Genomic DNA, 15,006 nt, shown 5'->3' with positions numbered 1-15,006 from the left:
CCTCGATTGGAATTCATGTTTAACGTTTATGTGCAGAAATTTAGAATATATTGAAAGAAATAAACTGAAGAAAAGAAACTTTACAACTGAGTATAAATTGCCAAATACAATTAAGGTTAATAGAGCAATGATCGGATGAAATTTTTATTGGAAGAAATTTACCTGATGTTTAGGTAAGTCAGCATTAGTACAAAAACACTACACAAATGCATTGTTTAGAGACCGGTCTATGGAAATATCCTTGTATGCAAATTTTCTTGTTAGGCAGCAACCATTTAATTTTCTGGGGGGGGGGGGGGGGGAGGGCTATGTTTTTTTTTGGAAAAAAAAGTTTGTTCAGAAAAAAAAACATAGCCCCCCCCCCCCCCCCCCCCCCCCCCAGAAAATTAAATGGTTGCTGCCTAACAAGAAAATTTGCATACAAGGATATTTCCATAGACCGGTTTTGCTTTTCCAGATATTTGATTTCATTAATAAATCATCAATTGAAGACGTACTAATTATATACAAATGTGTGCATCACACAATCATACTGATAAAAATGGAGAAAATGCATTACTGAAAATATTTATTTCAAGGGAGACAATTTTTTGGGATTTATATTTTCAGGATTAATTTATACAAAATATACCATCATCAAATGAGATCTGCTAATAGGGCTGAAATAAGATCCTGATCTTGCTGTCGGGTTTAACTTTTTTGTTATCCAAGAACCACAGAATGGCTAAGTTTTACCCTTTGAAACATTTTGTATTCTTAAAACAAAATATTTGCCACCTGCCTTGCATTGTGATTGTTCAATGTTGGACACCAAATGGTATAAAAATCAGGAACATGTCTGCAATAAGCAGCAAAACATAATTAAGACTGTCAATGATTAACCTGATTATGAAGAATAATTGTTGCGAAAAAGAAAACTGTTTCTCCTTTTCATATTTAAGAACCTTGTGATAGAATTTATCATTCCATTGAAATGTATTGTTCAATTTCAGGAATTTTTTTTTTTTGGGAAATGTGAAAATGAAGGATGGAAATCATCACACAGAACACCATTTTTCAGAGAAAGAGACTCCGTCACAAAACACAACTCTAGAATTTAATTTTCTGTGATAGAATACAGACTACAAACACTTATGGACTTGGGAACAAGCTGTGCAAGGGAAGACATTTCAGTGTGTGCTCTCTTGTTATTCGTTTGTTATAAAATTGAGATTCTTGTGTTTAACATTACAACGCTTGCAGTTTTATTTGAGCCCTGCCATCCTTAGTCGTGTGTATAGACTCATGTTTGTCCAGCCTGCGACTTTTGTCGCAAGAAGCTCGACATATGGATAGTGATCCGGTGGCAGTGGCGGCATTAGCTAACTTCTTGAAGCTTTATATTTTAGAAGGTGGAAGATCTGGATGCTTCATACTTTGTATATATATGCCTTAAGTTACGAAGTTTCTGTCTGTCACATGTCCTTGACCTCATTTTCATGGTTCAGTGACTACTTGAAAAGATTTTTGTAATACTAATTTATCTCTTATTATGAGTAATAGGATAACTATAATTGGTATGTGCGTACCTTGCAAGATCCTCATACCCGTCAGACAGTTTTCATTTGACCTCGAACTTATTTCATGGATCAGTGAAGAAGGTTAGTTTTTGGTGGTCAAGTCCATATCTCAGATGTTATAAGTAATAGGTCTAGTATATTTGGTGTATTGAAGGATTGTAAGGTGTACATGTCCAACGGGCAGGTGTCATCTGACATTGACCTCGTATTCATGGTTTTTGTGTTTTGGTCTTTTTTTTTCTCAAACTAGAAGCGATAGGTCAACTTTCTTGGATCATGTTAAGTTTATGTGATAGTTGTAGTAAAGCTTTCAATTGTATTGATGACTATCAACATAATATCAATAGTTAGTAAAGAAAGCGAGACATTTCAGCGTGTGCACTCTTGTTTTTAATTAGTAATGTGTTTAAGACGGGTGATTGATAATTTTAACAGTATATTGTAAGTCCATGATATTTGGTAAACATTTACATCATTAAATAAAATTGAGAAAGGAAATGGAGAATGTGTCAAAGCAACAACAACCCGACCATGGAGCAGACAACAGCCGAAGGCCACCAGTGGGTCTTCAATGTAGCGAGAAACTCCCACACCCGTAGGCGTCCTTCAGCTGGCCCCTTAAAAAATATGTATAATATACATGTGATTTGAATCCGTTTTATTATGTTCAACCCCTTTTCCCCCTTTATATCCCTGGTCCATGGAAACACATGTTTTCCTAGTTTGATGGGTAAAATTATCAGGACCATTTGAAAATGAGTTGGTATTATGCTTATTATAATAAGCATAATTATACAAATGAGATTTCTTTAAAAATTACGCCTGGACTCTCAGTCATGGTTAACACAATGAGAAGGTTTTTGTCGGCCTGAATGGAGTCGAAAACCAATACATGGGCAGGCTATTTCTGGTGTCTTCAACAATATATTAGTTGTTATTGTGTTAGTTTATGGGGAACCACTAGTTATGGGTAAATGATATTTGGTATGCAGTTGTGTCAGCACTGGCACATCTCATTTTCATGGAAATTAGTTGGCCCCACCAAGTAGCCTTTCGACTTTGATGCAGATCTGAAACTTGGTTATTGCGATCTTGATTAGATAGGATTGACTTGAGTTTTTTTGTTGAAGATTGGTGGTTCTCTCCAGGAACTTGTTCCTTATTCCTCTATCTATTATATACTAACTGCCACATATAGCCATGGTTGCTGAAAGTGGCCAACAACTAGGGTTTTGTATTCTTTGAGGGAAATGAAAAAAGTAATATTTAATGCAGATGGACTTCTGCAGTAATTTTCCTTTTTAATTTAATATGTATGCTGAATTGATTGAATGGTTGATGTTTGTGCAATGTCCAGTATATTTCATGCATGGTGAGGACGAATGCAGAATTGAATCTAAATAGTTGAAAAATTGTTTTTGTTAAATTCAAATTTAGGGAGCTACCATTAGATTTTTATGAGGTGGCTAGGATGAAATTTGTAGTTTTTTTTAAATGTTAGCAACTTTGCAAAAAAAAAAGGCAGGTCATAATTCATGTAAGCATTGCCTTTGATATTTTAAAGATGAACAGTTTTGAATGTAGACTAGCTAACTTATGTGCTATATATTCTCTTATATAAACGAACTACAATGTATATATATCCATGTACACTGCAGCTCAAAAGGATTAATGATGAAGTGTCACTAACCTATGAACAACCAAAAGACAAATCCCAAACCGAATACCATGGGATTGCTAGGAAAATGGACCGGCTGTAATTACTTCGAATGATGTAGTTATCGATAACAAGACGGAAATTTGCATGGGAAGGAAAATTTTACTCAGTATGTTCACTGTAAAGACGTTTGTATAAATAAAAAGAAGATGTGGTACGAATACCAATGTGAGAACTCTCCATAAGAGACCAAAATAACATATAAATTAACAATTTCAGTTCACCATTCGGTAGCTCATTTTAAGTATTGTTTGCAAAGAATAACATAAAATTCTTAACTTAAGTACATTATAAAAAATTAAAAGGATGTCATATCAAGTAGCGCCTTGAACTTATAAACTAGCGACGGAGTCTATCCAGTAACCATCAATTTCTAATGGCAGTCCCTGATGGTCACGACACAGACTCTTACTTACTAATGGCATGAACTATCCCTTGCAATACAGGTGTTTTGGCGCAAAGGAATTCTGAAAATTTGCGAGACATTGAAACATAATATTTGGTGCAAATGATCAACCTGAAAATTGCAATTTCTCAAAAGGAATGCTGCCCTTTGATCCATATTTGATTGATAAAGCATGCCCACTGTATCATATGAAAGACTTACTCATGATCATGCATTTCTTCATAAAAAGAAATTTATGAAAGATAGAATTTAAAAAACAAAGGTATTTTTAATGTGTTAATTCATTATTGCTTCTGTATCTTGTGTATAAAAGTATCACCTCAGCCACATTTTTGTCATTTTAGTCCAGGATTTTATTTTGGTTTTTACATTTAAAAAAATGTATAAATGATTAAGGGACGAAATCAAAAGTTCAATGTAGGATAAAAAAAAACTTAATTCACATAGTTTTTCTCTGACCCCCCCCCCCCTTTTTCTTAACTTAATTTGGGAAAAATTGATTGACAAATATGGATACATCTAACATCGATGTCAAATAAACAAAACTTGCAGAAATTTTTACCCCCCGCCACCCCACCCCCAAACTATTTTAATTAAGTTTTTTTTATCATTGATCTTTTGATGTCGCCCCTTAAAATAATAGAGTGAATATAAAAGAAATAAAAATTAAGATAAGATCTACCAAAAAAGTAAACTTTTGGCTGTTTGTGTTCTTAAGTTGTGGAGTAAGTCCTGCCTGTTTGACTATAATCATTGTCATTTGACACCTTATAGGGAGTATTGACCCCTATAGAGGTTATTGGTCCTTATAGGGTTATTGGCCTTACGGTTAAGTTTTACCTAAAGTCTTTTTTTTTTTTTTTTAATTTTTTTATTATATTACTGTGGATTCGTTATTATTCGTCGGATACCAATTTTCGTGATTTCCGTGGATACAGGTGAACCACGAATTAAAATGTTTCAACGAATTACACTTTTTCTATATAGGCTTTGTGTGGAGAGATTGGCAAAACCACGACATTAAATACCCGCGAAAATGCAGGACTTGTTCAATCCACGAAAATAAGTGAATCCGCAATATCAGGAAAATCAAAACAATTGGATAAGCTGTATTTTGATAAAAATTAACATGACCAAAATGTTTAAAATCTTTTGAATTTGTAGGACGATTTTTCCTTTTTTCTTTTTTCTTTTTTTTTTTTTTGACAGTGAGGAAACAACAACAATTATCAACTTGATAAGAACATAACCGATTGCAATACAAGATTTTAATTTAAGTTAATATTTAAGTGGCATATTTTGACCACAGAGACACGGTTAGCAGATAACACAATTTTGTTAAAAAACATATCAAATTTGGGTTCGTATTTCTTGATTTGTATTACATTAGTAACGCTTTTAACTTGGCAGCAACATTTCTGTGTTCCATCAAATGTGCAGTTTACTTTCCATATCCGTATCCTGAAAATGGGCTTTAAAATATAAATTGCTTTCAAATTACTATGATTAATATTCATTTTGTAAATCGGACGCGGACACTAAAAGGTGACCGCAGGGTCATTGTGCCGGTCATTTATAATAACTATCTCCAAGAACGGCTGAGTAATAACTTGTAATTCAGTGGTTGTCGTTTGTTTATGTGTTACATATTTGTTTTTCGTTCATTTTTTTTTACATAAATAACGCCGTTAGTTTTCTCGTTTGAATTGTTTTACATTGTCTTATCGGGCCTTTTATAGCTGACTATGCGGTATGGGCTTTGCTCATTGTTGAAGGCCGTACGGTGACCTATAGTTGTTAATGTCTGTGTCATTTTGGTCTTTTGTGGATAGTTGTCTCATTGGCAATCATACCACATCTTCTTTTTTTATATATCTTGTGATTTTTCCATCTTTAATATCAACGATTTAACATCTCGTGCCTCGTTTTCCCCCGATTTTTTTGTTCGTGCAACTTTTTGCGATTTTTATTTAACGTGCTTCCGTGTTTAGATCCCCTGAGGCATCATTACCCCCCTCTTCAACACGGAGCCTTGTTTCACACCAAACAGCTGCAAGCTATAAAGAGCTCCAAAACTGAATTACTAGTGATTCAAACGGGAAAACCAATGGTCTATTCTGTATAAAAACGATAAAAATGTATGTATATACAAGGTTGAAAAATCAAAAGTGTTGATAGAACCTGAGAACAGTATATCTAATAATATATATGTTCCTGATAGAACTAATTGCAGAGAAAGATCCAGATTTATTATTACAATTATACAAAAGTTCTTTAATGATATTTTTTTTTTAATAATCAATGGTTAATAATGTACCACCACTGACTATGCGAGAAATTATAACTGTATCACAGTCTCAGAGATCACAGTACATGTACTCACAGGTTGGCTGCGTGAGATAATTGTTTGTCGATATATTGGACTATTTCTTTTGTCTTACAGACCGATGATAAGTCAAATTACCTGTCACATCGTATACCTTATACTATAAAAAAAGAAGATGTGGTATGCATATGATTGCCAATGAGACAACTGTCCACAAGAGACCAAAATGACACATACATTAACAACTATAGATCATCGTACGGCCTTCAACAATGAGCAAAGCCCATACCACATAGTCAGCTATTAGTATATATATATATGTTAGACTCAGATCGACGTCCGTTCCTCAAATCGACGTCCGATATTTTGATACTCTAATCGACGTCACTGGTCACGTAATGTATTTCCAAAAACAAAATCCGATTTAATGTAGACTAAGTCTTTTCTAATCGATGTCCAATATCAACTCGACTAACCGTGACATATACAAGTATATGCTTTGAAGGGTTTTATGACAACTAAAATTTCAAACATTTATACAGACTTTCCATTTAAACCTTTTTCAACCCGCAATATGTAACATATACATTAATGTTCATCTTGTTAAAGAGTCAATCTAATCAAACTACGATGTAGCATGCCACTCTTTTTTGTTTTTCGGATTTTTTTTTTATATAAATTAGACCGTCAATTTTCTAATTTGAATATTTACATTATTGGATTATTCATTGTCGCAGCCTTTGCGGTATGGGTGTTTATCATTGTTGAAAGTCGTTCGGTTGCCTTTAATTGCTAACATTAACTTTATTTGAACTCTGATGGATAGTTGTCCCTTTGGAAATCATACCACATCTCCTTATCTTTATGTAATCTCTAAAATTTAAAAAAAATAATATCACAACCTATTTCCATACGTCTAATAGTTGAGTATTTTTTTTAAATAGATCTAATTTGTCATACAATATTTTTACAGCCGATATCATTCAGTGTGTAGGCAAAGGCAATACTGTATCTTTGGTTAGTTTGTTGCTAGCTGAACCGTGAAGTCGTTATTATGTAAACTATCCTTCTAAGAGTAGACTAGTCCGACAGATAACTAATCTATCTGTCTGTAGGACTAGGCTACTTCGAAAGGGGGATCATAGTTTACCATACCTAATATTGACTTCACGGTTCAGCTAGCAAGCAAGCTAATCAAAGATGGGCGTTTTTCAATAAAAGCGTATTTTTACTTTCAGACCTTAAAAAAAGGGAAAATCAACTTGTCTTTAATTTAATTTCAAGAGTTATTTGGAATACCTCTATTATATAGACCTGTTTGTAAACAAAAAGTGCAATCTTAAATACTCTTTAAAATGATATTATTTTCGTAATTTGTTTACTGTTTCGTAGGGGACAAAAACGAAACTGCTTCTAAACACACATATCCTTGCAATTTTAAATGTTCCCTTCAGACATTCAAGTTTGTTTACATTTTATATACTAAAAAATCTCATTTTTTTCTGCATTAGAGAACCATTTTTTATCGATACAGATTAGACAGTACTTCACATATGAAGGTACAACTCATGTTATGTAGTGGACATTTTTATGCGTTTCGTAGTTGACAAAAAGTTTCGTAGTTGACATCAACCCTATTCTATGTTAATAAAAACATAATAAAAATTACATGAAACTAACCCTTGTTATTTGTTTTTCACGAATATAATTAAAAAAAGAGTAAAAAAAAAAACTGCATGGTAGTGGTGGTGTCCACTACGAAACGTTTTTCTCCCATACTTGTTTCGTAGGGGACCGTTTCATAGGGGACATATTCACATGTTTTATTTTTCCCCCACAATCCCTATATTGCAATAGTTACAAGACTGATTGTATTCATCAAAGCATGTGTTAAGCTGTACACTGATATTTTTTTCATAATTTTAAAACCAGATACTGAAGGAGATTTGACCTGTTTCGTAGTGGACATTAAAAAAAATACGGTATCACTCTGCGGGTCCCTTTGATGCGCTCAATTTTTCTTACTAACAATTTAATTGCCGTTATAAAAGCATCACTTCTTTTGTAAGACCCCAATGTTTATATCTCTTGCAAACAAAAATTACATTGATTTTATAAAACTGTTTATTAGCAAATTTTAGTGACTTCTTTTCGTAGTGGACATTTGGTCAGGAATATACCTTCTGAAATTAAAAATCCTATGTTAAAAGCTGTTTATTAAAATATGTGGCTCTAAACATTCTTTTGAATTTCTACATTATCATGATTATTTTACGATATTTTAAAGTTTGAATGTTGAACAGGCGGTCTAGGAACATGCCATTTTGGTTGTGTTGGACCATTCAGGAATCAATATCTCAGTATCAATCCTTCTAAAAATAAACTGTTTCTTTGCTTAAAAATGTTAAATCTAATTCAATGTACTGACTATACAAAAAGTACTTGCAAAGATCAAACACATTTTTTTAAAGTGGCTGCCGGGACGCTGAGAAAGTACGTTTTTATTGAAAAAACGCCCAGATATTACCTTTGCCTACACACACTATGTAATTGGCTGTAAAGGTCTACAGGTTTCAACTGCTATCGGTTCAGTTCAATTTTGTATTCTGACTCTGTCAAAACGGACGTTGATTAGAGAAGCTAAAAATTGGACGTCGACTATAGCTTAGAGAAGCCCAAAATGGACGTCGATTAATTAGATAGGCCTAAAATGGGGGGGGGGGGTCTAAAGTTGGCCGTGGATTTTTAGAATGGATTTTCTATTGTGACGTCAGATTTGGACGTCGATTTGAGTCTTACATATAGATATTTTTTTTTTATTTTATTTTTTTATTAAATATTGAATTCTTTTTCGTTATAAAATGATAGAAGCCTTGTCGGTAAATTATATTCGTCGCTTAAAATTAAAAACACGGGAAATTGGTCCGTCAAACACCTAGATATTATTGACAGAAAAACTGGATTCAGATAATTTATTTACTGATTTCCCTTCGTATACGTTATTAGCATGGAAACCAGATATATGAACTGAGAAAATCTTCAAAACAATAGAAATTGATGGATTTCTTGTATAATGATGAGTAAACTGTCAGACAGACGAATGTAAAAACAGTTTAATTGTTTACAGTATGTGTTTAATAATGATATATCGTGTCACTTTATATTTATCTGAGAATAGGCTGGGTTTCGTCGCTTGATCTGTTGATAGCTCAATATTTTATTATTTGCAATAATTTACAGTTACATGCATCATTGTACATATAAACCTACCCTGCCACGTCCAGTGATTATTTTTGTAACGTTTTTCTGCTTTGTTTCGATCTCATGAGTTAAGCCCTTTTCAACTGATTTTTTAAAGGTTGTTCATATGACAAAAATTGTATGACATGACACACATATTGTTCTTCACCTTCTTTCATTACATAAAACTGTTAACGTTGATGTTGTACTTTTTGTATTGGGAGGGTTAACGTTATGATGTTTGACTTAAGTGCCTGTCCAATGTCAGTAGCCTGTCATTCAGTAGTTTAATGTCTTTTGCTGCTGCATATCATATGTATAGTTTGTTTTCATGTTAATTATTTGTTCTTTGTTTTGTTCATTTGTCATATAAGATAGTTCATGTAAATGTAGTTATACCATTGTATACCGTGTGAATTGTTTTACATTTGTAATTTCCGTGGTTCAGGGACTTTTCAGTTTTCACAATGTTTAAAGCAGTCTATGCAGTATAGGTTTTTCTTCATTTTTTAAGGCCATACAGCATGAACAGTGACCAATAGATAATTGTTAACTTCTATGTCATGTGGTTTTTGGTGGAGAGATAGTCCTAAATAAAGCTTTACTTAACAACTATCACATGTACAAAATGTATATATACATGTACATAAACCAAGAAAATAAGGTCAATGTTATATAAACCAAACAGGAAATACATGTGCAAAAAAAACATTGACAATCATACTATATCTTCTTATTTTTATAATTGTACAAATGTACATTGTATGTATTAAGTAATAAGTAACCCCAAATTGAGTTCAAATATTGATTTTCTTCTTTAACATGTTTAAATAAACAGATGCACATCAACATGATCAACTGGTTGATGATTATTTTTCTGTAAGATTCTTTTTATCTTGTAAAAGTGGAGCTCACCTCTTGCATGTCTTGGTCTCTAAAAGCTATATACTGTGAATTTATAAGTACAATGTACTTTTCTCAACCAAAATAAGAAGATGTGGTATTCATTTTTTACACAAATAAGGCTGTTAGTTTTCTCTTTTGAATTGTTTTACCTTGTCATATCAGGCCTTTTATATATGATTGCCAATGAGACAACTCTATATTCAAATCACAATGTGTAAAAAGTAGAAATCTATTATTGTGATTATAGATTGAAGAAGAGCTTTCAACAAGGAGCCTTGGCTCACAAGGAACAGCAAGCAATAAACATGACCAAAGACAGAATGACTAGCTAGTATAAAACAATTCAAACATGAAATCAACTGTCAAATATGTATAAAATACAAGAAACACTTATGAAGATAATCAACAAATTACAACCACTGAACAATCATGATTTTGCAAATGTAACCATGATACCTAAACCAGGAATATAAATATTCTAAAAAGTATACAAAATATATAATTAAATTACTATCGTTACTATCTACTGACAATGACTGATGGACTTTTTGTTTTTGTTTTCTGAACAATTTTTATTTTTTGTAAGCCTTGTATATTATGACCGGACTGGATCGCATGTCAATAAGTGGGGGAACTAGCTGACATTCTGCGACCCAGTTCTGATCATATTATTTTGTAGGGAACTAACTCTGTATAGTGATGGTAGAGCATAGGTAACGCATTGTCTGGTTTTCTTTATATAACGCACAAGAAGTCAATAAAACACTAAGTTCGATGATTGTATATTGATTATTCTCGAGTAGATAAGCATTTATATTTACAACACAAGTCATACATGTATACGAATATGGGACTAAGTCACCATGATGTGACAAAGCCTAAAATTAATCCAATCCTCTAAATTACACAAAGTTAATATATCCAAGTCCCTTTCTAAAACTCATCTCCCCCAAATCTCAATAATCATTTAATGTATATCCAAGTTACTTGACCAATCAAAATACATAACTCCCGAAAAGGGGAGGGTAATTATATTTATCCTTACTATTCAACATATGGTCCCTTAGATATCTTTTTATCAATTACAATCTTAGTTAAAGTATAAAATTATGTAACTAGAATATAACACTTCTATTGTATCTTATCTTAAATAGGAAATAGCTAATTCATTTGTAATTACAGTCTTATTGTAATATTTTGAAGGTGCTAATAGCTTTACCTCAAGTTTACCTTAATCCCTAATCCAGAATTAAGAAAGACAGTCTAATTATATTCTCTTTGAAATGTGAATTATTTGCATAAATTTAGCCTTTACTTAGTTTTGACATGTTCATATTCAAACACTTTAATTCAACCTTAAAGTAATAAAGAAAATATAGATTTATTTATATAAAACTATTCAAAATTATTGCCAAGGAAAAATACCTCATATATAGGGTATATACTGTGACATTCCCGGCTTAGAGTTTATATCCCCTGAGCCGAAGGCGAAGGGGATATAAGCCCTAAGCCGGGAATGTCACAGTATATACCCTTTCTAAGACCTGAATTACACATATATTACGGATTACCCCTGACTTAATGTTATTTTCCAGTGCAGGTATTTGTTGACAACACATATATATTGAAAAACCCAACCTGATATGTTCGGCATACGTGAAGGATTTTCTAATTTGCTGTGAACATAATTTTATCGTGTATGTAATAATTTATAATAACACTTTTAACATTAAATTTAAGTATTAAAAGTGTAAAATGCGTGATTTTGTATCAAAAATGTATTATTGACTGAAGCACGTCATTATTTTCCCTCTGTGAGCCTCTGACAGTCTGATAGCTTTTGACTACGTCACATAGTAACCGGTGTTATGATGACGTTTTTGAGGTTCCAATTGGGGATAAAAACGTCGTATATACCCCGGCAGTTTCCTGAATATATACTGACATCTCTGTGTTGTTATCCAATCACAAACCTCGACACATTTGTAATCCGTAATATATAATTACATTAGATGTATTTTTCATTATAATACGTTGTTCTGATTGGCTAAATATAACTGCATATCACATATTATTCCTTTAGCAATTGCATTACACAATAAAACTTATCATTCATGATGACAGGAGGTTCCATAAAAAAGTGCACAGGTAAATTAAATAAAAACTTGATGTAAATTGTGTTTTCATGATCCTAACTAAAAAATGTAATTATAAGTATTGAATGCTTCTTTTTGCAACTTCATCATTTGTTCATAGGGTTGTAAAAGCGTTGACCGTGCGCACATTTTTAGAATGAAGGGCTTCTGTGCTTCATACAAAATGTACTTCGGTCAACGCTTTGACACCCCGATAAAGTTACAAAAAGAAGCATTCAATTCTTAAATAACAAGTAAGGTTGTTTTTCTCTACACTTTCATTAATATATATATATGGGATAATGCACATGTACATTTACCAGATATTTTAATTTGTAGAACATCCAGTTTTACCACCAATTATCCAATGGCAGCAAAGGGATAATTCAAAATCAAATATTAACTTCTAAAAATCAATTTACCGGTACCATTGTTTAACAAATGATTTAAATGAAATGTTCTTTTCTAATATCCTTTTTCTTTTCTTTTTTCAGATCAAAAGTTTTAAGAAAATGGTGAAATATTCTGATCAAAACCGCCATGGGAATATAATTTCCAAAATCAACAGAGCCCGACATGAAGGACTTTATTGTGACATCACCTTGACCTCTGGAAACACATCTTTAAGGGCTCACAAACTTATTTTGACATCAGTGTCAGACTATTTCACAAGCTTGTTCAAATATTCTGATGATGTTTGTCAGACGTGCAAATTAGATCCTAATGTTGTCACAGAAGAATGTCTAGAAGCCATTGTGGAATACGCTTACACTGGAGATGTAGAAATCACCGATGATAATGTTCAGGATTTGCTAGTTGCATCTAATTTTCTTCAGATTCTTTTTATCAGTATTAAATGTGAAGAGTATATTTCAGAACACTTAACATCTGAAAATGTTGTCTGCCTATTATCTTTTTCAATACAACATAATTTGCCGAAGTTGTTTTCAAGTGTGTGCCACTATGTTTCAGAGAATTTTCTTAGTTTCACTTTACGAGACAATGTATTGCTGAGCATCCCTTATGATGACTTATTATACTTATTGAAATGTGTGGATTTGACTGTTTTGGAGTGTGGCATACCAGCTGAGAAACCAGAGGTCCATATACTGAATTTGATAAGACTTTACTCTGAATTTTGCGAATTACAACCAGAAGAGGTAAAAACTTTACTTCAGGTGGTGAATTTTTCAGAGATCACTCAGTTTGATGCATTTGACATGTTTGAATTATGGAAGAAAAAGCTCAATGGGATTGATGTGCAAACTTTAGTTGAACAGTTTCTTGTTAAAAATTATTTGAGCGGAGAGTTCAAACAAGAAGGTGAACCACAACTTTTCAATCAAATTTGTAGGAAATTTTCCTCCATGTGTAAAAGGGTATTTTCCAACAATAGTCTGCGAAAAGGCTACAGTTATTTTGATAATTTATCTGTAAATGATAGAATCAGAAAGATTCGTATTTGGTTTGGTTACACACCATCACAGCTAGCAGGAATATCAGTTTCTTACATGATCGGAGAAGAGAAGACCTATGGAAGTCGTAAAAATGTCCCAGTGGTGACCTCAGACCAAGACTTCTTCCTAAGAGAAAATGAGGTGATTGTGGAGGTCCATTTTTGTAAGACAGCTGTACGAGTCAGGAGTTTGAAGTTCATATCCAACTTTGGAACACAGTATGGACCTTACGGTGAGGAGAGAGGGAGCATACGAAAAGTGAAAGCGCCATCACCAAATGCTTATCTCCATGGAATTAGGATGGAAAATAAATCAAAGGTCTTTGAAAATTCTGCTTTGGTTAGTTTGAACGCCCTATACTTTGACTGGATTGTGTTTGTTGAACCAAGTAAAATTCGAGACAACATTGAAGATGAAGACATTCAGCTTCAAACAACAAACTGTTGTTCTACAAACTATGAACGTGCGGCAGACATATATGATAGTGATCCACGTTAAAACGTCAATATTGATAGAAAAGTGCTGGATACATGTAGGTGCAATTACCGGTATATTGTTAAATGCTACATGTACAACGATGAAGGAGGATAACCTGCTTTTTTCAAAACAAGTATTCTGTTTTACTTTGCATTGTCTTTATACATTGTATTATAATCAATGATCATGTTTATCATTTTTATTGTGATGATGAAAATGTTGTTTTTCTTTTTGTCAATATTAAAGCTTAGATTTAACATTATGGCTGCTTGAATTGGGGAGTTAATACTCATTTTACACAAAGTACAAAATGTATGAAATATTGGATTAATTTTAAATCAAACTTTAAGTTCTTTAATTTTGTATAGTCATAATTATGAAAATGGACATGCAATATCTGATACTCTATTCCTGTTTTATTATCATGGTTATGAGCCATAATGAAACTGGACACAAAAATAACCCTCAAAAGAATATGATGAAATTATATATTTCTTTAACAATGTTTAACTTGTTGTTGCCAATGGTTAAAGTTTATAAAACTCTCTTGAATAATTTTTTTATATTGTCATATGTCCAACAACAAAAAAACATTTGTTTTTTTTATTGTCAGTATTGTGTTTTTTGTATTACAGTGCTTATCCAGTGACCTTTGGGGTATCACAAGAGCAATGGCCAAAACAGTTTACCAAATTGCAGTTAGATTTCTTCTCCAACTAACTGATCAACTGGTAAAGTATTTTAGCAGATTGCTCAAGTGAAATGTTGTTAGTATGAAGTGAG

At 32.7% G+C, this 15,006-nt stretch overlaps 1 protein-coding gene across 3 annotated transcripts; it reads left to right on the top strand.

Moving 5' to 3' along the window:
- The first annotated feature begins 8,952 nt into the window (after positions 1-8,952).
- Positions 8,953-14,745, top strand: LOC143047329 (uncharacterized). 3 transcript variants are annotated; one of them, XM_076220363.1, is made up of 2 exons: positions 8,953-9,110; positions 12,784-14,745. In XM_076220363.1, exon 2 carries the CDS (start codon positions 12,802-12,804, stop codon positions 14,242-14,244), a length of 1,443 nt encoding a protein of 480 aa, XP_076076478.1. In that variant the 5' UTR covers positions 8,953-9,110; positions 12,784-12,801; the 3' UTR covers positions 14,245-14,745. The 3 variants fall into 3 exon arrangements, with proteins under 3 accessions (XP_076076478.1, XP_076076476.1, XP_076076477.1); XM_076220361.1 differs by having other exon boundaries at positions 8,955-9,134; XM_076220362.1 differs by lacking the exon at positions 8,953-9,110 and adding an exon at positions 12,202-12,302.
- Positions 14,746-15,006: the final 261 nt, after the last annotated feature.

The sequence above is a fragment of the Mytilus galloprovincialis genome, chromosome 10 (genome assembly GCF_965363235.1).
Source record: "Mytilus galloprovincialis chromosome 10, xbMytGall1.hap1.1, whole genome shotgun sequence".
In the NCBI taxonomy this organism is placed as follows: Eukaryota; Metazoa; Mollusca; class Bivalvia; order Mytilida; family Mytilidae; genus Mytilus; species Mytilus galloprovincialis.
This window is presented reverse-complemented; position numbering and strand designations above follow the sequence as displayed.